Genomic DNA, 26,803 nt, shown 5'->3' on the forward strand with positions numbered 1-26,803 from the left:
TCCAGAACCTCAAAACTGGTAAGTCTATTAATTAGCCTCAGAAAGATGTCTATATTTTTGAGATCCTTTGATAAAAGCTCACACTGGTAATAATACCTTTCCCAGTCATTAGAAAATTATATTTGAAATTAAAAAATAAAAAAGCATATTACTTTTTACAAGTAAATTTATGGTAAGTGGTATTATGAGCTGATTAACAGGGTCTAAAGAAAGATTCCTCTATTTTATTATTACAGCTATGATCGTAACTTACCTAGGGCTAGTATTTGTACATTAACAAAAGAATGGTCAAAGTTTACTTATTAAGGGTAAAAATAGAAACCAAATTTCTCATACTGCAGATATTATTTATAAAATGGTACACACATAAAAGTCTTTTATTGCAAATTTATAGGTGCAAAACACATTATATATTCTAATTTAAACATAGTTTGCCCTGATTACTTACCTTCTTTTGATTTCTTATTTAATAATAAGCTTGATTTTTTTAAGTGTAGTTTTAGGTTCAGAGCAAAACTGAGCAGAAAGTACAGAATTTCCATACGCACAACCTCCCCACTATCAACATCCTGCACGAGAGTAGTACATGTGCAACAGTTGATGAACCTACGTGACATGCCATTATCACTCAAAGTCCATAGTTTACAGTAGGGTTCACTCTTGGTCTTGTACATTCAATGGATTTTGACAAATGTAATATATCCCCCACTGTAGTATTGCAGAGAATAGTTTCATTATCCTAAAAATCTTCTGTGCTCTGCCTATGTTAGAACATTAGAATATTAGAACATATGTATTCTAATTTAAACATAGTTTGTCCTGGTTACTTGCCTTCTTTTGATCTATTTTTCAAAAATCCTTAGGTAACTAAATATTGCTACTTTGATAATTTAGTAGCGTACATCACAAGGTACTGTAACTAATGTCTACCTCACCAGTTTTGAAAGCCAATGGAAAATATGAGTAAAAGAACTAGATAAGAGAAATCAAATGATCATTAAATAAAAGAGCTGCATAAAAATTATCTTCAAAAAGTTTTGTGGCTCTTTGATACATCATCAAAATAGAATCAATCTTTTAAATCAATTGATCTAAAAACCTCAGATTCTTTAAAACATGTATCTTATTTTAGATTCCAAATGTCAGAGATGAATTTATGCTGTGCTTTTCTCCCTCACTCAGGTTAGAAACCATGTCTGGGCCAAGTGAAATGCTCAATAAAGCTCAAAATGGAAAAAAATGGGATAAATTCTCATTTAGCCATTTCATAATTTACCTCGTTCAGGACAAAGGATTTAAAGACTATAGTTACAAAACAAGGGCAACACTGACAAAAATGACGTGCATACAGGAAAGGTTTATCTGCAATGGGCTAACTTGCACAGACTTAAATCATAAGATCATAAATAAACTAAACCGAAAAAGGTACAGCTCTGAACTTAATTATAACAACAGAATCCAAAATCTTATTGAGTACCTTGTATGTGCCAAACATTGTATATGTTCATCTTCATAAAAATCTAACCCTGAAAGGGAGACATGATTATTCTCATCATACACAGAGGCTCAGAGGTTCAATGACTGGACAGAGGTCACACAACTGGTAAGTAGTGGAGCCATTTCAAGTATACGTCTGGCTCCAGAGCACAAGTTCTTTCCCATATGCACTTTCATCTAGTTTATAAATGTGCAAAACCCAGTAACATAGTTCACACAGAAGTTACCATTACTACAGGTCTTTAGAAACTGAACGGTGAAAGGACTTAAGTTTTCAAATTCTCTTCTGTCAGGGAGAGAAACTGTAGATAGAAACTTGACCTGAGAGCTAGAAAACTAGTGGTAGCAGCTGATGACCAGCAGGTGGCACACAAGCTCAATGCCTACAGAGGCCAGGCAGAGAGCAAAAATATGTGAATAGGGCCAGATTATAAAACAATAGAGGCCTGGCACTAGCATACTCAATTTGAAGGGATTTAAAGTTCCATTTAATGGGAAAATGTATATCTGAATCACTTTGCTGTACACCTGAAACTATCACAACATTGTTAATCAACTATACTCCAATTAAAATAAAAATTTTAAAACAAAAAAACCAATACACACTGTGCTGGCCAAATAAAACATCTGTGTAGTCCCTACTAGTTTGGGAATCTAGATTAGGGCATAAAAGGAAAGAATGAAATTGAAGGAGAAAAGGAAGCCTGAGTGGGCGAGCTGGACAAAGAATTTAACTCTGGATTCCTTCAAATGGGAGGTTCATAAACTGTGTATTTGTTACAGGATGGGTACTGGGAGAGCATAGAGAAGGAAGCTTACAAGGAGAAAAAAGAAAAGCCTATGAGCCTGCAGGTAACTTTGTAGATATGCCTATTACAGGTACAACAGGTAAGCATTTAAAATTTATCTATTTCAGAAAAATTTCAGGAGAACCCCTAAAACTGGGGCCAGAGATTGACTATCTGTGATGTAATAAGGAGGCTTACCACATTATTATCAAGCTTTTACTGAATATAGTTATAGGCTTCTAGAGGACAGATGATCCATCTTGATATTCAATTGTACTTTGTTTCGATTAATAGCTAATGATTGAGACTGTCCTTAATTCTGTTTAAAGAAAACAATGATTTAACACTTCAAAAATAAATAATAACTTTTACTTTGGAATTTTCTTCCAAATGCTTATTTTCTTTTAACCCCACTATCATAAAAAATATTTAAAAAATTAAAGTGAAATTTCTATTGGCAAACTGCTAATAAGGGTCTTGTAATAGTTTATTTCCCTACATACAAACATTAAGAAACCAACATGCTAAACCAAACTCTTTCTGCTACACTAGCCTTCTTGAACTGTGGGCTCAAATCTCTCTTCCTTAAGTAAAGTCTCATGTCCTAACAGTATGTATTTACCTAATCCCATATATTTTACTTTTCCAGCATTCAAAATCTGAATTTGATCTACTATGTAACAAAACTTCCTGAATTAATATCATTTTCCTTATAAATTCTGAGATTCTGAATAGTTACAGTGCAATTATATATGATACTGTATTTCTCAGTTCATGTGCACACTTAAGAGAACTGGAGTGCTGGGTCATATGGTAGTTCTATTTTTAGTTTTTTAAGGAACCTCCATACTGTTCTCCCAGCAATCCCACTACTGGGCATATATCCTGAGAAAACCATAATTCAAAAAGACACATGCACCCAATGTTCACTGAAGCACTATTTACAACAGCCAGGACATGGAAGCAACCTAAATGTCCATCCACAGATGAATGGATAAAGAAGATGTGGTACATATATACAATGGAATATTACTCAGCCATAAAAGGAATGAAATTGGGTCATTTGCGGAGATGTGGATGGACCTAGAGTCTGTCATACAGAGAAAAGTCAGTCAGAAATTGAAAAACAAATATCATATATTAACACATATATGTGGAATCTAGAAAAATGGTATAGATGAACCTATTTGTAGGGCAGGAATAGAGATGCAGACACAGAGAATGGACATGTGGACATGTGGGGGAAGGGAGGGTGGGATGAACTGGGAGATTGGGACTGACATATATACACTACCATGTGTATAAAACAGATAGCTAGTGGGAACCTGCTGTAGAGCCCAGTGAGATCAGCTCAGTGCTCTGCAGTGACCTAGACGGTGGGATGGGGGCCCGGTGGAGGGAGGGAGGTCCAAGAGGGAGGGGATATGTGTATACATGTAGCTGATTCACTTTGTTGTACAGCAGAAACTAACACAGCATTGTAAAGCAAATATACCCCAATTAAAAAATAACTGTTATCTCTAAAAAAAGAAAAAGAGAGCGAGAGAAATGGAGTGCCACAAAATATTTCTTACTAAAAGAAAACAAGGTTCAAAGTCTAAGTTTGGCTGATAGTACTTAGCTTGCAAATTCACATATAATCATTTCCAAATTTGTACTGTATTTCAAAGCAAACCCCAAGCTGTAACACTAGCACCGACTCCTGAGATGGCAGGAGACTTGGAAAAAATACCCAACAAAAAGTAAGCCAACTACATCTACAACAAATATAAGAACATTAAAGCAAATAAATGTTAATTTGCTTTCTATAATAGCTATCACTTACTGTGCACTTATTATACATGCCAGACATCATAGTAAGCACTTGACATTATTCTCATTTAAATGTTCACAATGACCCCTTGTAGTTGAAACTATTATTATCCTCATTTTACAAACAAGGAAACTTAGGATGTCATAGGTTAAATAACTTGACCAAGATCACACACCTTAAAAGCAAAACAGATTTAGAACCTATTCTTTTCTAAGATTCCAGAATCCAAAGTCTAACCACAACAACCTATGTACCAGTAGGGCTAAAAAGTACTTTGCTTATTGGCTATCATGTAAGTGACTTTACATGTAAAGGCCTTTTCTGTACAATGGAACATACCTAGCTTTGATTTAACAGTGTAAAATAGGTCAAATATTTCCTAATGAGAGAAAACCTATCATCAATATCTGCCAAAATCTGCCTACTTAGTATCTCTGGAGTCCATGTGCTTCCCTCCATTCCTATGCTATGACCTTAGCTTGGGTTATCAACATTTCTCAAGTTTCTACCCAGTTTTGCCTGGTCTTCCTACATGTAATGCATCCCCACTGCATTCGATTCTACACAATTCAGGCATATCTATTTTTCTAAAATGCAGACCTGACCAGCAGCTGCCACTTGTGAGAAAATGTTCAAAATTCATAAAACGCTAAAAGGACTCTTTCACGACCTGGCCCTTGTCAATCTCTTCTGTATCTTCTTAACCACTCCCCACAACTTATGCTACAGCCACACTCAGCCATGCTCAGCAGCTTACAGCTCCTCAAAGAAACCAAGCTCCCGTTGCCTCCAGGCCTTTCTTATTAGGGTTCCATCTCATGAGAACAACACTTTCCATTTCCCCTTCCTCTTCTCACCCTCATGTCCCTTCTCTCCCTACTCATCCACATCTCACCATGGATCACATCCCCTCCCTCCTCTGTGAATCCTTTCTTGACTTCTCAGGACTTCAAAATGTTCCCATTCTTTCTGTGCTTATTCTTACATAGCATATTTCCCACTGGATTATATAAGTTTGTTTTTCCCCCATAGACTGTAAGTTCCCTGAGGGCAGGGACTGGCTCTTTATTCACCTCTGTATCATTCCTCCACCTAGTAACAGTGCCTGGCTTATAGGCACCCAAATATCTCTACTCTATACAGAACAAGTAACGGTAACCTCCTCTTATGTGAGTAATACTTCCTAGCTTACTCACTTTCATTTGACCCTCTCCTAATGTTGTTTCTATAAGGCCCAGAGTTAATGAACAATACTGGCATGTTACCACAACTGATGCAAAATTATACCATTTGAATTAAATCAGGAGTAAAATCACTATTCTCACAGAACTAGCTTTGCTCAATAAGCCAATTAAAAATAAGCTGTCTTTTTCACTTTTTCCAAATAATAATTTATAAAGGAGTCTGTCATTAACACCACTCTCAAAATCAAATTACATTTTTAAAAATCAGGAGTCATTTCAATACATAGTTAGTTTGTCTACTTACTCTATTAAGTGCTTTGGGGATGAGCCACTCTGATGGAATTCATCCGCATCATAGAATTCATCTTCACTGCTAGAATAAGAGAACTCTGGGACTGTGTTTGGAGACAAGTTGACATGGCTTGGAGAAGTTAGACTGCTACTAGGTGGTGAGTGCCCACTGCCTAGGAAGTTAAAACGTTTTTAATTAGGGGACAGTGTTGGTAATAGAAGGGAAGAAATTAGGGAGATGGTATCAAAGCAGACCTTTCTAAAATCAAAAAAGAGTTAAGTTGGTAGAAGTCCCTAGACTATCTGTAAAGAAATCAACATTTAAACTAGACAAAGAAAAAGGCAAATCACATTATAGAATGGGACATAGCCTTTTAAATAAATGAAAAAATACTATGTCCTCACCTGTAATTAGGAAGGGAGTTCTTTTGACTATAATCACACTGTGTGAGTTAAGGTATTAGAAGTCCCATAGTAGATACCAGTACCAACAGTAAGCCAGAGCTCTTATTTTATACTATAGATCCAGATACCTTAAAAATGCAGCAGTGAGCCAACAAGAATACAAAGTGGAAAGAATATCAAAAACCACATGAATGTTAAAATTTTGTTCAGGATATCACATTCATATTAGTCAGTATGTTTTGGCAATCATGTGCAAACCCAAAAGCTGGGAACACTTACCATTCAAACTCCTCACCTCTTTTCTACCCCAGTTTAAGTCAGGTTGCCCAGAGCCCAGGGGCAGAGGAAAAGAGAGGGCTACCATAGGAAGCACATGGAAAAGCAAAGAACCAGGAGGAACATCTTTCTATTCCTAAACGGTCTAATTAAGGAAACAGAAACTAATGGAGATCCAGAGAAAGAATCTCTGTGATAATCATCTGGTTCAGAGTCTAGTAATAAAAAGTAACAATAACAGTATCAAACAGAACAGTGAAGTACTGAAAGTAATTTAACAAGTACTTATTGAGCAGATATCTAAGGGCTCTCAGGCAATTTATGCCAAACTGCTACAGATGCTTGGTGGAGATTAAAATTAATTAAGTCACTGCTGGCAATATAAAAGCCAAGGCCACAGTTCTAGAAGGAAATGAGAATAGCAGCAGTAAAAATGAATCCAGAGCCATCCATGGATTTTTAGTGTCCCATTCCAGTGTCTGTCTATGGTTCAATAGTTGAGAGAGCACATCCACCTGCCACATTTAGTTGCCATGTTCACAAAGATATTTTTAAAACATGACACTGAAAGTTTGCTGCCTAAATAGGCAAGGCTTATTGTGGGAATTCCAAAGATAGTTCATCTTAGCAAATAACTTTAAATTCTTACCCTACTGCCGCCCTGCCCCATAGCAGCCATAAGATGGGAAATAAATAAATTTCTCTTATTGAAATAATGGGGGAAAAAAACGAGAGAGAAAGAAAGAAAGGAAAAGACCAGGAATTACAAATGATTAAGTAACAAGCAAATAGTCCAGGCAACCACACAAAACTGAAAATGTATCCAAGAAGAAAATGAGTTGGAATGGGAGTTGCAAACAAAAGAACTGAGTTTTCCTTACAAGAGAAAACAGTATTATTTCTTTTTTCAGTTGTTCCTTTCTTTCTTTTATGTATTAGTGAGAGAGATAAAGGAAAGAAAGATGAAGAAATTAGGTTGAAAAATCAAACACGACACAAACCACACACTAATTTAAAAAAATTTTTTGAATCCACCTACTCTAAAATGTTATATTTTTAAAATGCCGTCTTCTGAAATAATTTATCCTAAATTATTTATAACTAATTAATGATCCTAAAATTAATGTGCATAAAGAATACTGCTAACTTTTTCAAAGTCTGTAACTGACTAGGTTTTGTATATTTCTGAATGGAAAATTTTGTCTGTTTCAGAATTCTGACATAATTCCTCCTTATAAAAAAACAACAGAAAATACAGATACTATTTTTAAAATGACACAGTGTAATGAAATACATAAAAAAGGCAGGCAAACATTTCAACTGCATTACTCAAACTGCTTATCAGCATTTTCCCAAGAGCTTCAAGTAAGAGAGCTGTTGTTGCTTGCTTTTTTTCAAAATAAGGAGACATCTGCTCAGGCTGTTAAATCTTAAAAACCAAAGTAATAACATCAGCATCTTTACTAACTCAAATTTCAAACTAGCTAAAAATCACAGGGTAACTTTTCATTATTACACAGGAAAAGTCCCACCCAGGAAAGAATCTGTGGAGCAACAGCAGGGGCTTATCTCCCACGTCCTCAAGAGTGGTTTCGGTTTTGGCATCCAGATATAACAGGGACAAAAGCACCAAGTGCTCCCTTGAATGTGGTGCAACTGATAACTCAACATCAAACTAATTAGTTTTTTTTTTTTTTTTTTTAAATTTTATTTATTTATTTATGACTGCATTGGCTCTTCGTTTCTGTGCGAGGGCTTTCTCTAGTTGCGGCAAGTGGGGGCCACTCCTCATTGCGGTGCGCGGGCCCCTCACTATCGCAGCCTCGCTTGTTGCGGAGCACAGGCTCCAGACGCACAGGCTCAGTAGTTGTGGCTCACGGGCCTAGCTGCTCCGCGGCATGTGGGATCTTCCCAGACCGGGGCTCGAACCCGTGTCCCCTGCATTGGCAGGCAGACTCTCAACCACTGTGCCACCAGGGAAGCCCCTACTAATTAGTTTTAAAACAAGAAATAAATCTATACTAACATTAATAGCATCCCTGTGAATTAGAGAAAAAATAAAGACCATAAATCTAAACAAATTAAGAAAATGCAAACTAAAATCAAGTATCCTTTTTTTGCTTATAAAATTGGCAAAAATGTGACCGATAAATCTATCCTTAAAAAATTCATATGTGCCAAAAGGTGCTGTACAAGGATATTCCCTGAAATACTGCTTATAATAGGAAAATTTTGGAATCAACCTAAATAAATGTCCATCAGCAGAAAAACAGGTAATAGCCACTTGAGCAGCTGTAGAAAGAATGTTGTATACCTAAGTGTAGGAACACAGAAAGCTCTCTAAATGTTCTTAGTTAAATGAAAAGGCAAAGTCACAGAACCACATGATCTCATTTAGGTCAGGGAAAAAAACAACAATAAAAATACACAGGGCTTCCCTGGTGGCGCAGTGGTTGAGAGTCCGCCTGCCGATGCAGGGGACACGGGTTCGTGCCCGGGTCCGGGAAGATCCCACATGCCGTGGAGCGGCTGGGCCCGTGAGCCATGGCTGCTGAGCCTGCGCATCCGGAGCCTGTGCTCCGCAACGGGAGAGGCCACAACAGTGAGAGGCCCGCGAATTGCAAAAAAAAAAAATACACAATATAGGTATGTAGGTACATACGTGTATAAATGACAAAGAGTAAAGAAGGCTTACAGCTGCTTTTGTTCTCATACTTCTGTATTATCTGATTCCTTTACAGTAAGAAAGTATATAAATCTAACTCGAGCAAATTTTTTAAAAAAGCCAATACAGAGCTTCAAAGTAAGTCTTAAGGTAAACAAATACACAAAACTCTGCAGTATTTTATTTCATTTAAATTATAATTATTACTAAACTTCTGGTTCAATCACAAAGTTAACCACTCCATGTATGGAACTGTAATGACAGGGCTAAGGTATCTCCAATACAAAATATATAACCTTTCTTCAATCTTTTTCCCATCAGTAATCAAACACAAATCTTGAATGTTAATGGGCAGTTATGAGAAGTAAAGGAATTATACAAATCTGTACCTGTACTATTTGGCGTTGGAGTCTGATGATGTCCCAAGGTAGTAGCTAATACAGGTCCAACTGGTAGAGAAGATGGACGCTGCTCTGACTTACACAACTGAGCAGGCTCTAGGAGATTTGAACATGTGAAATAAGTTAGAGAAAAAGCCAAACACAACTCTTCTTTTTTTTAACATCTTTATTGGAGTATAATTGCTTTACAATGGTGTGTTAGTTTCTGCTGTACAACAAAGTGAATCAGCTATACATATACACATATCCCCATATCTCTTCCCTCTTGCGTCTCCCTCCCACCCTCCTTATCCCACCCCTCTAGGCGGTCACAAAGCACTGAGCTGATCTCCCTGTGCTATGCGGCTGCTTCCTACTAGCTATCTATTTTACATTTGGTAGCAAACACAACTCTTTAACTGCAATATCCTGAAGATCAGTAATTTTTGAGACTATATTCTATTAAGTCAAGTTCCATGCTACCACACCTTTCTGACCCCCAATCCCCTTTAAACTCAATGATGATATGCTACCTAGTACTAAGACACTAGGCAGGATATCAAGAGACTAGTCAAGATAAGCTATTACCTCAGTACAAGTACTCTGTAAAACCAGCAAATGCTTCGGATGATAAACTGTTTCCCCCCGAGGATCAAACCACTTGTAAAATCTAAAATGGGGCACAGTACTTCCTCTTTAGTCTCGTGAGAGATATTAAGCTCAATCTCCTAAGGAGTAAAAATTCATAAAAAGATCTCACATACTTAATAATTATTTTTTTAAAGATTTTTTTTCCAGTAAAATTTCCGACTTATGTCATCAGTGAAAACACTGAAATGTTGGATGCAACAAAAAGGTAAAAGGAATCAGTGGTTGTTGGCCTTAAGCCCTCCTCTGCCAGTTAAAAAAATATATATTTATTACTCTATCCCTAAAAATACATGTCTATCTAATCAGTAGGCATCACAAATTTCATTCCTCCCTTTCTCATTAAGTCCACCATGAAGAAACCATTTGTATTATTCAGAGTTATAAAGAATATGACAAAATAGAACATTCCTGGATTACTTTCAAGTAGATCAAGGTATATTAAGTTTTCCTTGGTAGCCATGAATCCTGGGTCATAGGATTCTGTCCTAGCAGATAATCCAAGTAAACCATGTTTGTCTTCCATCTCACTTTGAAAACCAAAAGCCCTTTAACTGTACTAAAAAAGCCCCAATACCAAAATATTATCATATTTTTCCAGTTCACTTTTGGCTGTATTTTATGTGTGAGATTTCTTTTACTTATTAAAAAACAAAAAACAACCCCCCCCAAAAAAAACCCTTCAAGATTACTACAACTGCCATAAAAAATTAAGTTTTTTGTCACCAATGTACCTGTGAAACATTTTTCCAAATATTATACTATACCTGGAGGTAAGACAGTCTGGGAAGGCATTGTGTTGATCACAGGTTCCAAGGGACTAGGTTGATATATTGCATCTACAGGATTAATAGTACTCTGAGATAAAGAAGCAGAGTATAGTTATTTTTAATTAAATACCCTTCCAGCATTGACCCTCCCAAATGTATGAAAAGCCCACACTTCTGACAGCAAAGTCCTGAGGGTAGCTGTATAGACATGTTGGTCAAATTGCAAAGAGGAAATAAAACAACTTTACTATATGGAAGTCTAAGAGTTTCTTATAAGATTATTTAAAGAAGCATTGTAAGGAGGGAGAATGAATGAATCTCTGACATATAGAAAGGTAAAAATACATGAAAACACTTGGAAAGAGTTGTAGAATGGTTTCAGGAAGCCGAAACAATAACCTCTTGATTCAACTCAGTGATTCTCAAATTTTAATTCACCACAAATATCAAAGATGGAGAAATGCTCTCTCCTGCTGTGGTATTAATAAGCACTATGCCTATGACTAGCTAATGTATCTGTACCACTACAATCTTATGTTTACATCCCATACCACTGCCACCTTCTATCAATGTGTATTGCACCATATAGGCACGTAGTTTTACAAGTCACTAAAGGCAAAGAAATGTATCTTCTAATTGGACGTCTTTTCTTTTTGAGGATTTAGAAGGAAAAAAAAATACTCAAACATGTAGTTACAATTTTAGAGAGGAAAAAAAAAAGTCTAGGTTCTTCTGACTCCAAGCCAAGACACTATTTTGCCAGCATGATGGCATTTTAAAAACAAGACTCCAAAGCTTACTGGTATTTTTTTATTTGGAGGAGGGGGAGATTTTAAACCAAGGCCTTTGCCAAAGTAAAGTTTGAAACCACCACTTAGAAGACTATACTAGATAAAACCCAAGAAATAAAACTTTAAATTTTTTAGCTTTCCTTGATCTGGAAAACTAAACTTCAAACATGTATTAGGTAGAGCTTGTAACAGAAAATACTGAAACAGAATTAGAAAAGAAATACTTTATTGATGAGCCCCAAAAGCATTTGTAAAAATTTAAAAGCACATAACAATGGAAACTGAGATAATAGGAAAGTTTTTATAGCATTCTTATTTAATGCCTAAGTTATTTTTTCTTATATCCCCTCTCTGCATAAATATCAATATGTAAAAATCACTAAATCAGATCTCTTAAATTGATTTGAACATAAGAATTCTGATTCTTGTCACAACAGTCTACATACCATAAATATTCTAGTCCTAGAAAATAAAGGACACAAAGAAGAAGCTCTGAAAACAATCATTAATAATCAAAAGCCTAGTAAAGTGAAGTGGGGGAGGTTCTGGAGCATTACGAAAAGCACAGAAACAGAGACTTAGAATTTTAATTCCTAGAACCCTTGCTCTACCAGTGACTTGCCAAGTCTCATCTGCTGTGGGCCTCACTTTCCCAGTGTATAAAATGAAGAAATGTCTGGATGCTGTGGTCTCTAAGGGCCTTCTGGTTATTACATTAGGATTCTATTTTCAGATACCAGGCTGGGCCATAATACCTAAACAAGTGTCTCAACAATCCTGGAGCTGTTCTTAAAATAAATTCCTTATTTTTACATAGTGATTTTTCTCTAAAGGGCTCCAAGTGCTTTACAAAGGCAAAATCCCACCTTTAATACTTTGAGCCATAAGAATGAGAATATCCCACCTCCTTATCCCCAACCTATCATATAAGAAAAAATTACTAAAGAGACCAAGAAATAAAATAACTTTGGAAAAAGGGACGAGAATTCAATCTTTTGAATGCAATCTTCTGTTTTTCAGAAGCCTAATATTAGGTTTGTCAATCCCACAAAACACTTTTAGACTTTTTCTTTTGTTGCTGTTGTTAATAGAAAATACAACTACTGTCCGTGGTCAACCAACTTCAGGCTAAAAAATGTCAAATAACATTCTACACCTTGCTTTAAAAATGAATATGCAGAGCTTGAGAAGTGCAAACAAATGACAATCCTAAACCCTAATCTGTTGTAAAATTAATAAAATTCATGCAATACAATATAAAATACAATTATATATACATATATGTATGTATAGCTAACATTTACTGAGTACTATGTGCATACTATCTTACAACAATCCTCTGAGATAGAAGTCACTTTTCTTTATAGATGAGGAAACAAAGACTCAAAGGTTAAGTAACTTGCCTAAGGTCACAGATAGTAAGTGGCAGGGCTAGGTCTTAGCTGTCTGGGTCCAAGGCCGAAACCATGAACAGTGTCTTTTTAAAAAAATAAAAACTCTTAAGGAAAAATGCTATAGTCCCGGATCAAATGATTCAAATATGTTTGTTTTCTACAGGTTTAGGTTTTCTATCAGTATAAACTATCTAGATGTTTTTAACTACAAATGATCAAACATTTTTAGTATGCTTTATAAAACTATTGCTTAACATAATAAAAAGTAACTGATTTGCTTTGAGAGAAAAGAGATAAAAATAACTGCCATCATTAATTTTCCTTAGGGTCTTTGGGAACCATGAAATTCTAGACAACATACACAGTCTTTTTCCATGACGCTTATAATCTTAATTGGTATCTCAGAAGAGATATTATATTATATTGTAATTTTATCACATAATTGTATTAAATCACCATGGCTCAAACTATGAACTCACACTGTGAAGAAAAACAAAAATTCCAATGTGTTTAATTCAAATTTTAAAAATGTTTCTCTTACTCTGTTTTCTTAAGAAATATGTAAACACAGATATTTAACTTATTTTTCATTTTAAACCAAATATAAACATAACATGCTCATCCTTTCAAATATAATCATAAGATGGTTTTCAAGATTTACAAAATGAGTTTCCAGATCTCAGATAAGCTGGCATTTGTAAAGCCTCAGACAAAAAAAAAGAGGTTGCCTCCTTCTTCAGAAATACAGTCTGAACACAAGTCACACATCTACCACAAAACCAGGGGAGCTTAAACTGCAAACCTTCAAATTCTAACTTTTATTTCCAATAAAATTTTCTTTTCTTTTTGGTGGGTAAGTTGAATGTAAGGGAAGAGTAGAACCCAAGGGGAGGAAAGAATAGAAAATGGCTATAAGTGGAAGAATTCATGTTGCAACTTGTTCCTACAAAAAAGCAGTATACACCACAGTAGCAATGACAGTTAACAGAATACACAAAATCTAAAAATAAAGATAAGAAATTAATAGAAACCTATAACCATATAGTTAAATTAAGATGTTTCAGTACTGTACCCTTCCCCTTCTGCTTTCATTAGAAAAAAACAAGTTAGACAAGAAATGTAGCATTGTGAGTTATGCCTTATTTAGTCATAAAAGCTGCATTTTTATACCACGATTAACCCTTTAAGTTAACACATGCAAGGTGATTCAATAAGAATCAAGACTCAACAAAATTTTAAGATCGACATTTCCTCTCCAAATGATTGCTGAAAGATGGCCAACTTTAAGAGCTCAAAGAAAATTGCAAGAGTCAACAAACAAAGAACAGTGAGTAGGTAAAAAGAGGAATTTGTGTTGAAAAATGAGTAGAAATTCAGGCTTCTCCTGACATAACTGGTTAAAATGCTCTGCAGAAGTAAAGGGGAACAAAGATTAGATTAAACTTACTATAATTCCATCTGCGTGCTTCTCCGCATTACACTGGTCCTTAAGGAGAAACGTTAAAAATATTAACTTCATTCTTTCATTTAAGTAACACCTTGTATACTTTCTTCCCTAGTAAGAAAACTTATTTTACTGGGTAAGCAACAACGTTAGAAAACTACTACTCTGCTTCCACTAAGACAGTAATTTCACTGGTCCATTCCTAGCCAAACATAATTCTAACCAAGAGCATAGCAATTGTTTTTCTATACAGGCATTTAATTAAATTCTTTGTAGAAATATCCTATTGAACTGTGTAGTCACATTGGTATCCATGATTGAAAGCAGATATATTAATTTAGGATTAACGATCCTGAATATTTCTGGGTTTAACTTTACAGTAAATTACGCCAACGCTCCACAACCGCCAAACTCTTACCGTACTGCAAAGGTATGACAATCATATACCCTTAAAAACTCAGGATAGACATAATTTCCCATATTCTGGATGCTGGCTCCAGAAGTATATCAATACTTTTCTAAATAGATGGTCTGATTTTTGTTTCAGTAACCGTAATCACCATATCCACAGAATGATGATACAGGGGCTAACGCTTACTACCTGGCAGGTATTTTACATACAGGCATACCTCGGAGATATAGCGGGCTTTGGCCAGTCCACCACAATAAAGCAAATACCGCAATAAAGCAAGTCACACAATTTTTTTGGTTTCCCAGTGCATATAAAAGTTATATTTACATTATACTGTAGCCTATTAAGTGCGCAGCAGCACTGTCTTAAAAAACAACGTATGTAATTTAAAAATACTTTATTGCCAAAAAGTGCTAAACATCATCTGAGCCTTCAGTGAGCTGTAGTAGTAATATCAAAGATCACTGCTCACAGATCGTCATAACAAATACAGTAATAGTGAAAAAGTTTGAAATATTGCAAGAATTACCAAAATGTGACAAACCCACAAAGTGAGCAAATAATGTTGCAAAAATGGCGCCAATGGACTTGCTTGACACAAGGTTGCCACAAACCTTCAATCTGTAAAAGATAGCATCTGCAAAATGCAATAAAGCAAGGCCTGCCTGTATATTATTAATTCACTTGTTCCACCGACAACTCTATAAAGTAGGTATTATTATTATCCCCTTGGACAGATGAGAAAACTGAGACAGAGAGTGTGTCTAGTCTAGTCTACAGTGTCTAGTCCAATACATATAGTCTAGTTCCAGAATTCAAGGTCTTAACTAATATGCTATTGATATTTTGCCTTGCCTCCCTTCTCCAAGGATGTACTTAAGGAAGAAGGTGGTGGAAAGTTACCAAACATATTTGTTCCTGTAACTATAATCTATCTATTAGTATTACACAGACAATATATTTAACTTAAAACTGTTTAAAGTTTTAACTCCATACTATCAAGAAGTTTTCAAGTTTTAATAGAAACCAGTATTTGGTCTTGGTTTACAGCCAAGTTATATATCATTTATACATCACTTTTTCTTTCTTTAACTACAGAGTTTACTCAGAAATCTACAGATTGAAGGGACAACCAAGAGCAATTTAAAGATTTGGAGATTATTTTTTTTTTAAGAATTAACACAGTAGGCCTGAAATAGCTATCCTCAGAAAAGCCCGCCTACAAAGTTGGCCGTTGGCTTGGTGTCTGGGAACTTGGGTTTTAGGAGGGTTCCCACCACCTCACTATCATAAGGGCAGCTCACTGCACCTAATCTGTTTAATAAGCAAACAAAATGGTTTATGCTGAAGACCAGCTTTCCTTTTGGAAATCTGGACTCTTGCTTGGTAAGTGCTAGGTAAACAGTGCTTACATGACAAAAAGCCCAATAAAAAACCTTAGGTGTTGAGTCTCTAATGAGCTTCCCTGGTAGACATTTCACAAGTGCTGTCACAATCTGTTGCTGGAGGAATTAAGCACACCCTGTATGATCCCATTGGGAGAAGATTCTTGGAAGCTTGGGCCTTAGTTTCCTCTGGATTTTGCCCCATGTGCCTTTTTCCTTTGCTGGTTTTACTTTGGATCCTTTGCTGTGATAAATCGTAGCTGTAAGTACAACTACAAGCTGTGCCTTCCAAGCAAATCACCAAACCTAGGGGTGGTCTTGCAAACTGCCAACACAGTGCATATCCTTTGCATATCCTTGAGAATAAAAGCATTTTGATAAGTCCATAATTCATGTTGGGATTTGCACAACTGAATTAACTATATATTTACAATATCCAAAGTTTCAGTAATTTTTAATAGACACAATTGAAAATAAAATCTTGAGAACTACACAGAAAGAGAAATTTTAAAGTTTCTTGTTCAGATGATATTTTAATTTACTTTTAGTTTTCCCCATTAATTTCTAAATTTCTAATTTCTAAAATTGACTTTTCCAAAGAATTTCTTAGAAAGAAATATATGTAAGTGGCAATAAGTGGAAAGAAATACATGTGGTAGATTAAATTTTCCAAAAATGGTCCCAACAAGAGGTAGAGTTCATGGCCCCTATCCTTGAAACTCTGTAACTGTCCCTAACCAATAAACATAGCAGAAGTGACTATGTGTGACTTCTGAGACCAGGTCATGGAAATGCCACAAATTTCTACCTTGTTTTCTTGAAGCCCAACCACCACACTGTGAGAAAGGCCAAGCAGCTGGAAAGAGAACTATACGGAGGAGCACCTAGGTCCCCAGCTCAACTTCCCAGGCATGTGAGTGAGCCATCTTGAAAGTGGATCCTTTGGCCCCCCCATCTCAACACATACACCCCTGCCCTTGCAATCAAGCCACCACAGGTGGCACTGCATGAAACAGAAATAAGTCATGAGGCCTAACCAAATTGCAGATTTGTGAGCAAAATAAATGACTGCTGCTATTTTAAGACACTTAGTTGAGGTTGGTTTGTTATATAGCAATACATTACGGATACAGTACATTATCTAAGAAAACCACCACTTCTACTTCTGGTATAATTTAAAATAAACTTAAATATCCAGTTTTAAGATAAGTAAGTACTAGGGATGTGATGTACAACATGATACATATAATGAACACTGCTGTATGTTATATATGAAAGTGGTTAAGAGAGTAAATCCTAAGAGTTCTCATCACAGGACAAAAAATTTTTTTTCTATTTCTTTAATTTTGTATTTATATGACATAATGGATGTTCACTAAACCTACTGTGATAATCATTTCATGATGTAGTAAGTCAAATCATTATACACTTTAAACTTACACAGTTCTGTCTATTATGTCTCAATAAAACTGGAAGAAAAAATAAACTTAAATATCTGACAATTTTTCCCATAAAATATTCTCAATTAATAATACATGCTATCTACAGGGTATTTTAAGTCAGGGTTTATTATTTTTGTTACTGTTGTGGTTTATCTTTTAAGGCAGAGTCAAATCTAGACAAACCCACACTATTAAATGCCTTACTACCAATCCATTCCCATCATGAACTTCAGGAATTTTGTTCTCTTATTTTAAAAGGCGTATTACACTCATCCTCCCTCCCTCCATCTTTCTTTTCAAAACTTTTTATTGTTTTTGTTTTTTAAGTAAACCGCAAGTTGCCTTTTATCAGGGTCAGCTAAAGCTAAATCTCAAGTACTACTAAAACCAGAGATACAACTGATTTCAATTTGAATTATGTCAATTAAACAAAGAAAGGGTCTAATGCTACTTCCCACTTAGATTATAACATATGTTTATCTGGTTATAAGTCCCTCATTCCTTAATGCAATGGCTATTCTCTCTTCTTTGAACAAACAAGCATGACTGAGACCTGGAAATATGATAGTAACAAAAACATCAGTACAACATAATTTGAGAAGACTTTTGACCAGAATTATAGACTTCGGTATTTTAAAACCATGTCTACCAATAGGATACATGAAATATATTCCTATCTTTCTAATATGGCAATGTAGTCTAATGAAAGCTCTCTTAATTATGGACCTATACATGTACTTATCACAGGAAATAAAAAATAAATATGCTATGGTGATGAAAGAAAATTTCTAATTCAAGTTTGATGAGATTCAACAAACGGGACTGGGACAACTGGATAACCACATGCCAAAAAATGAACCTGGATCCATACCTCACACCACAAAGGTTAACTCAAAGTGGACCTTACATTGAATTAAATGTAAGAGCAAAAACTACAAAACTCTTGAAAGAAAATACAGGAATAAATCTTTGTTGTTTAGGATTAGGCAATGATTTCTCAGGAAAGCCACCAAAGGCAAAAGCACTAGAAGACTGATAAACTGGATTTCATCAAAATTTAAAATATGCATGCTTCTCAGGACACTATCAAGAAAGTAAAAAGACAACCCACAGACTTGAAGAAAAATCTGCAAGTCATATATCTGATACGGCTTGTATCCAGAATATATAAAATCACTCCTACAACTCAGTAATAAGATTAAAAACCCCAACTAGAAAAATGGGCATGGCACTTCCCTGGCGGTCCAGTGGTTGGGACTTTGCCTTCCAGTGTCGGGGTGTGGGTGCGATCCCTGGTCGGGGAGCTGAGATCCCACTTGCCCTGCGGCCAGGAGGCCAAGGCATGAAGCAGAGGCAATGTTGTGACAAATTCAATAAAGACTTAAAAATAAATAAAATTAAAAAATAAGGGCAAAGAATGGGAATAGACATTTCTCCAGAAGAAATGCAAATGAAAACCACTAGAATGGCTATAATCAAAAAGACAATCACAAATGCTGGTGAGGATGTGGGGCAAATAGAACCCTTACACAAGACGTAGAGGATGGACTTGAGGGCGCAGGCAGGGGGAAGGGGAAGCTGGGACGAAGGGAGAGAGTGGCATGGATGTATATACACTACCAAACGTTAAACAGGTAGCTAGTGGGAAGCAACCGCATAGCACAGGGAGATCAGCTCGGTGCTTTGTGACCACCTAGAGGGGTGGGATAGGGAGGGTGGGAGGGAGGGAGACGCAAGAGGGAGGGGATGTGGGGATATATGTATACGTATAGCTGATTCAGTTCGTTATACAGCAGAAACTAACACAACATTGTAAAGCAATTATACTCCAATAAAGATGTTAAAAAAAAAGAACCCTTACACATTATGAGTGGAAATATTATGTGCAGCTGCTTTGAAAAGTAGTTTAGCAGTTTTTCAAAAAGTTAAACATAGAGTTACCATGTTACCCAGTAACTCCACTCCTAGGTATACACTTAAGAGAAATGAAAACATGCATCCCTGCACAAAAACATCACATGCAAGTGTTCACAACAGCATTATTCATAATGGTCAAAAAATGAAAACAGGGCTTCCCTGGTGGCACAATGGTTGAGAGTCCGCCTGCCGATGCAGGGGACATGGGTTCGTGCCCCGGTCCAGGAAGATCCCACCTGCCACGGAGCGCCGGGCCCGTGAGCCATGGCCACTGAGCCTGTGCGTCCAGAGCCTGTGCTCCACAACGGGAGAGGCCACAACAGTGAGAGGCCCGAGTACCGCAAAAACAAAACAAAACAAAACAAAACAACCCAAATATTCATCAACTGATGAATGGACAAACAAAATGTGGTATATCATTCAAAGGAATATTATTCAGCAATAAAAAAGAATTAAGTCCTGATACATGCTACAACATGGACTAACCTTGAAAACATTATGCTAAGTGAAAGAAGCCAGTCACAAAATACCACATATTGTATGATCCTAAATATATGAAATGTCCAGAATAGGCAAGTCTAGAGACAGAAAACAGATTAGTAGTTGCCAGGGATTGGAGGAAAGGCAGGGGCAAGGGTAAGTGAGGGAAAGAGGTATAGGGAATGAGTTCTTCATATGTATGGTGTTTCTTTTTGGGGTGATAAAAACATGCTAAAATTATATTATGGTGATGGCCACACAACTTTGTAAATATACTAAAAACCACTAAAGTATAAACTTTAAATGAGTGAACTTTATGGTATGTAAATTATATATCAATAAACCCGGTTTAAAAAAAGTCTGATGAGAAATTAATGAATACTGATATAAACAAAAAGTCTATGCAGAAAAAAATTCTAGGGAGAGAACCTGGGATCCAAGGATAACTTAAACATACATTCTAGTTTAAAAGTATCTGTGGTCAGACAACTCAGTTCTAAAACGATAATCTAGACTTGGAAAGTCCAGTTTAGAAGCCACTAGTCACATGTGGCTATTGAGCACCTGAATGTGGTTAATTCAAAGTGCAAAATACACCCAGGATAGTGACGACTTAGTGTGGGGGTTGGGGGGGAGGGAGAGAGGGAGAGAAAATGAAGTATCTCATTAATGAATGAATTTTTATATTGATTACATGTTGAAATGGTATTATTTTGGATATAATGAGTTAAAATACATTATTAAAATTAATTTCCTTTGCTTATGTAAGTTGTGACATCTGGTCATATCACCTAATCTTAATGAAGAAAACTGGTCAAGTCCCCAGCTGCAGGGGTCTCCCAGATTATCTTCACTTTGCTCCCTCGCCTCCTCATTTCCTCTGCAATTCCCCATGAGTGAAACACTGCTGTCTCTATCTATGGTACAAAGGAAGAATGAAGTCATCTGAGCTAACACAGCTTACCTGAAAATCCCAATAACCAAGTGGTGCCCAAACTTTGCTACACATCAGAATCAACCTGGGAGTTGAAAAACCCCAATGCTCAGGTGACACACCACAGCAACTACAACAAGAATGTCTGGGAATGCGAGCCATGCATCAGAACTGTTAAAAGATTCCCAGGTGATTCTAATGTGCAGCAAACTTTGGGAACCAATGCACTAATCATTTAGGCAGGTGGGAAGCTTTGGGGAATGAGAATTAAAATCAAAGACTCAGAAAACTGGAAGGAGCTTAAAATCCTACCTATAGCATGCTGCCTCTAAGAACCTAAAACTAAATCAACCCAAAACAAGAAAGGTATCAAATTAGCTACATTCTTTTTTTCTTTTTTGAGGGGGCCACATCCCCGTGGGGTCTCAGATGACAATACATCTTCTAAAAGTAGCTGATTCCAAAATCTTATTAACCTGCCAGGGCAGAATCATCTTCCAAAGTAACTAAAACAATTTATATTCCCATCAGTGTTAGATGGAAGTTCTCAAAATTTTACCAACATGCCATTCTGTGGCTTTAAAATTTATGTCCTAATAAAAAGTTTTTTTAATTTAACAATTATTTAGGATGAATTATATGCTTGGTACTAAGAGCATTACAAACACTAATTCATTTAAGTTTCACTCTATCAGCAAGAGTACAGATACTATTATTATTTCTATTATATAGGAGAAAACCAAAGCACAGGGAGGATAAATAAACTTGCTCAAGCAGTGGAACAAGGATTCAAACCCAGACCATCTGGCTCCAAAGTCCATGCTCTTAAAAATGTAATGCTGCCTCTCACTATTATTTAACAACTGTATATCTTAATCACAGATTGACTGATTATGCAAAGATTAATTCATAAGGATGATAAAAAAATCATACATATAGTGGAAATACTAAACCATGCAACTATTAAAAATTATGTGTTAAAAAATTCATTCAAAATTCACAATTATTTATCAGGCCCCTACTTTGTGGCAGGCAACTGTTCTAGGCACTGAGGATACGGTGGTGTTCTGGAGTGAATGTCTGTGGGCCCCCCCACCCCAATTCAGACAATGAAGCCCTAACCCCACTGTGACTGTATTTGGAGTAAAGGAAGTAAATTGAGATTAAATAAGGTCCTAAGGGTGGGGCCCCAATCCAGTAAATCTCCTTCTAAGAAGAGACACAAGAGAGCTCTCATTCATGCTCACTCTCAGTGTGTACCACCAAGGAAAGGTCCTGTAAGGACATGGTGAGAAGGTGGCTGTCTACAAGCCAGGAAGAACCAAATCAACAGGAACCTTGATCTTGGACTTCTAGCCTCCAAAACTGTGAGAGAATAAATTTCTGTCATTAAAGCTACTCAGTCTGCAGTGTTTTGTTATGGCAGTGCAAGCATTCTAAGACAAAGGCCTCATGGAGATTATAGTCAGGTATAGACAGACAACAAACAGGATACCAAGTAAATCTGGCTAATGATGCAAGACCATGAAGAAAAAGAAACTACTGGGAGGGTAGAGATTATTTTAGATAGAGTGGTCAGCAAGGTCTCTCCAAAGAGATTTCATGTGGGCAGAAATTTGAATAAAGTGAGGGTGTAAACCCTGGAAGTCTGGAAGAAATGCCTTCTAGGCAGAGGGGAAAGCAAATACAAATCCCTGAAGCAGAAAAAGCTTGGCCTGAGAAAAAGAAAACAGGCCGATGTTGTTAGAATGGTGTGATCAAGCAAGGTGAGGTGAGGGAGTAGTGACGGCTCGAATGACATGAAGTTATGGTTAAGTTAACTTAGATTCCATTCCAAGGGAGGTAGGAAACCAATAAGGGGATTTGAGCAGGCAAGTGACATGGTCTAATTTACACTTAAATTGTTTAAAAATACACAAAGAGTTCATATAGGGTACATATATATATAATTTGAGGGATGTATCTGTACATAAAAAGCCTTAACAATGAAATTCCTTCTGGAAAAAATTAAAAAGCCAAACTCCATTTACTTGATCCATGTTATCCATTCTGAAGGACCTTGAAATGCAGGTCTATTAAGCTGGGCTAAAACAGACAGGTAGCAGGTACTGACTGAACTGTAGAAACGTCTAGAAAGAAGTTTTAGTAACTTGAATTGTAACTCATTCCAAAGACAGAACATCAAAAATGTTCTTGTTGGGTGGCTAAATGGTGAGCTACTGAAAGAGGCTAGGCTGCCCTGTTTTACAACTATCTGAAGACCTGATTGATTTGTAGAGATGATCCAAATTGGCCTAAACACTATCAGCTCTTCTACTTCCTCAATCTTCTAGAGAAGGCACTGTTGAACCCCTAAAATACCTATCTACTCACACTGGGCTTAATGTAGTTTACTGGTTATCTGTATATAAGCTTCTGGGTAACTGTAGGTGGCCCCAACCCACCCATGTAACTTCACAGTAAAGAAAACCAAAATAAAACCCTTACTCCTTCTGTGCTTCCAACCCTATACTCCCTTCTTAAGTTTTGAAATGTATTCTGATTCACAAAAATAGATGGAAGAATTTAGACACATACATAGGAAATCAGGCATAGTGGTCAAAAATACCTAGAAAATGAACACAAGCCCTTAAGTTCTGACACTTTAATACTGAATCTGGCCTCAAAAGAAAATGATACTTCCCCTCACCCCTAAACTTACAAGCTGAATAGCCATACCATCTAAGCACAAATGCATTTTTCTATACTATTGTGTCATTAACAATGCTAGGAAAATAGTGTCCATTATTAGGCAAACAAATATATGCAATTGAATAAGTAAAATAGGCCAAATAATTTAAAACTCAAACATCATTTCCAAAACTGGTTGCTGAATTGGCTGCCCACCTGCTTCTAACCACTGGCTAGAAATACAGAGGTAGAGTCAATGGAAAAAAATTTTTTTCTAATACTTATTTTCAAACACTAAATTCTTATTTCTCAAAATGTCATGCAATAAAGTACATATTTAGGTTGAATACACCAAAATTTTTCAGAAAAGCAGGCAATATCCATGAAATTGTTAACCAACCACAATAATCCAAAATATGTTTTTATTCCATGAATAAGGAACAGTAATCAAGGCAGTGGTTTATTAATGTATTGGGTTGGTCAAACAGTGTCTTCGGTTTTTAAGTAAATATAAAAGACACATTTTTCATTTTCACCAAAAACTTTGTTGAACAACATATTCACGTTTTTTTTCCACTACCTTCTGCCATTTTTCAGGCAACTTCGTAATTCCATCTTTGCAAAACTTTTTATCTTTTTGAGCAAAGAACTGTTCCAGGTGCCTTTTACAGTCTTCCAGGGAGTTGCAAGTTTTTCCATTAAGAGAATTTTGGAAAGACCGAAATAAATGGAAATCCGCAGGTGCAATGTCTGGTGAATACGGCGGATGAATCAGAACTTCCCAGCCAAGCTGTAACAGTTTTTGCCTGGTCATCAAAGAAACAACATGCAGTCTTGCGTTATCCTGATGGAAGTTTATGTGTTTTCTCTTGACTAATTCTGGACACTTTTCATCAAGTGCTGCTTTCAGTTGGTCTAACTGGGAGCAGTACTTGTTGGAATGAATCGTTTGGTTTTCCAGAAGGAGCTCATAATAGAGGACTCCCTTCCAATCCCACCATATACACAATATCACCTTCTCTGGATGAAGACTGGCCTTTGGTATGGTTGGTGGTAGTTCATTTCACTTGCCCCACGATCTCTTCCATTCCACGTTATTGTACAGTATCCACTTTTCTTTGCCCGTCACAATTTGTTTTAAAAACAGAACGTTTTCATTACGTTTAAGTAGAGAATCGCATGCAGAAATATGGTCAAGAAGGTTTTCTTCGCTTAACTTATGTGGAACCCAAATGTCAACGCGATTAACATAACCAAGCTGGTGCAAATGATTTTCACTGCTTGATTTGGACATTTTGAGTATGTTGGCTTTCTCCCACGTGTTATAACATTGAGTGTTCTCAATTAATGTCTCAGTTTGATCACTATCAACTTCAACTGGTCTACCCGACTGTGGAGCATCGTCTAGCAAGAAATCTCTAGCACAAAACTTCGCAAACCACTTTTGACACACATGTTTGATCAGTCACAGCACCTTCTCCATACACTGCACAGACCTTTTTTTGCATTTTGGCAGTGTTTTTACGTTTCTTGAGATAATAAAGCACAGTATGGTGAAAATGTTGCTTTTTTTCTTCCATCTTTAATAGTAAAATGGCTACACAAAAATGCACCAATTTTGATGAGTCTGTTTTTAAACGCATGCTGATATGACAGCTGTTACATCAATCTAACAATTTTTTTTTTTTTTTTTTTTGCGGTTCCCCGGCCCCTCACTGTTGTGGCCTCTCCTGTTGCGGAGCACAGGCTCCGGACGCGCAGGCTCAGCGGCCATGGCTCACGGGTCTAGCCGCTCCGCGGCATGTGGCATCTTCCTGGACCGGGGCACGAACCCGTGTCCCCTGCATTGGCAGGCGGACTCTCAACCACTGCGCCACCAGGGAAGCCCACAAAATTGTTTTGAATGAAGTTAAAAGACAACTTAGTGCTACTAGAGCCATCTTATGGAAAAAAATGAACGAACCTTTTGGCCAACCCAATAGTTCAGTACTAGAAAAAATATGTAAAAAACAATTTAAAAAAACACATCTCTATTGTACTCTTCATTATGGACGAAAAAAACGCTGCTTAAATTTAAATTCCTTTTTTCCTAAGAAAAACTTCTTTTGTGAAAGGTTTTGCAAAATATGTCCCTATTTCAAGCAGTGACAATGGAAAGGGTGAGTCATTCAAATGTGCTCCCCTCCTTCCCAGCCACCATCACAAATGACCTTATCAAAAACAAGCACAGGCTGGCAAGGTAACATCCAAACACAATGGTTTTTCAACAGCACCAGTAACGCCAAACTATAACTTAAATTTACTGTAGAAAGGTAATATATTTCAGAACTGAGTATTTTGGCTATTAAAGAAAAATGCCATATATTAAAATCCCATTAAATGAAAGTAATCAAAAATAAAATTTACTTACTTTAGCGATCTGCAGCAACACAATGCAGTGTTTAATTGATTCTACCATGCTCTATAAAAACAAAACACTGATTTTAGGATCTTGCCCCATATGGCCATACAATGCTAAAACTTAAAATATAAAAGTCAGTTCAAATATACAGGGTTTAAGTCTATTCTACATAAAAAATACCCTCTCTGGATTTCCAGTGGGTTCTAACATGCTGGTAGTATCAAATGAAATTATCATTAGCAATTCTATGAATTGTTTGGAAATACCAAAAAATTGTTAATTTATACTGAATAACATCTAAAGGGTCTTTCAACAGTTCAAACATAAAGTGATGTGAATTTGATTAACTTCCAAATTCTTAGATCGTCAGCAGGCTATCCCAATGTAAATTCCTAAAACGTCTGTCTATTCAAGACTTTCATGGAATTATGGAGTAAAGGATCCTATCAAAATATTGGTGAACCTGGAATACTACCATGTCTGTTTTTAAAATGCTTTTATCAAAATACAAATCTTATTAGTAGCCCATTATATAATGTCAGAAGGCCAGCACATCAGAAAACTCAAATCACAATATATTTAATTATAAAAAAGAATATACATTGTGCATGGATGAAACCTTTTATCCAAGCGTCTCAAACAGACAAGACCAGAAACAGATAAAATGGCACACGAAGTCAATTCAGTTAAAGGGATTATTCTATTCACTTAAATTCCTTTAGATGATAATAAAATCCTTAAACACCCTTGTAAAAATGCACAAAAATTAAAAACTCAACTGCTCTTATTAATAATAGCAGCTTGAAATAGAAACAT

At 36.3% G+C, this 26,803-nt stretch overlaps 1 protein-coding gene across 5 annotated transcripts in view; it reads right to left on the minus strand.

The window, feature by feature from the left end:
• Positions 1-26,803, minus strand: part of OSBPL9 (oxysterol binding protein like 9) — a gene marked incomplete at its 5' end in the record, with an annotated part of 168,637 nt that overhangs the window by 16,172 nt on the left and 125,662 nt on the right. For 4 of the 5 annotated variants that reach the window (XM_081224122.1, XM_081224124.1, XM_081224126.1 and 1 more), the window contains 5 exons: positions 5,587-5,746; positions 9,309-9,416; positions 10,715-10,805; positions 14,350-14,388; positions 25,997-26,047. In XM_081224122.1, coding sequence (XP_081080248.1) covers positions 5,587-5,746; positions 9,309-9,416; positions 10,715-10,805; positions 14,350-14,388; positions 25,997-26,047 — 449 coding nt within the window. The remainder of the gene's footprint in view (positions 1-5,586; positions 5,747-9,308; positions 9,417-10,714; positions 10,806-14,349; positions 14,389-25,996; positions 26,048-26,803) is intronic. The other variant, XM_081224123.1, reaches the window with a different exon arrangement.

This window comes from Mesoplodon bidens, assembly GCF_964165515.1.
Source record: "Mesoplodon bidens genome assembly, chromosome: 2".
Classification (NCBI taxonomy): domain Eukaryota; kingdom Metazoa; phylum Chordata; class Mammalia; order Artiodactyla; family Ziphiidae; genus Mesoplodon; species Mesoplodon bidens.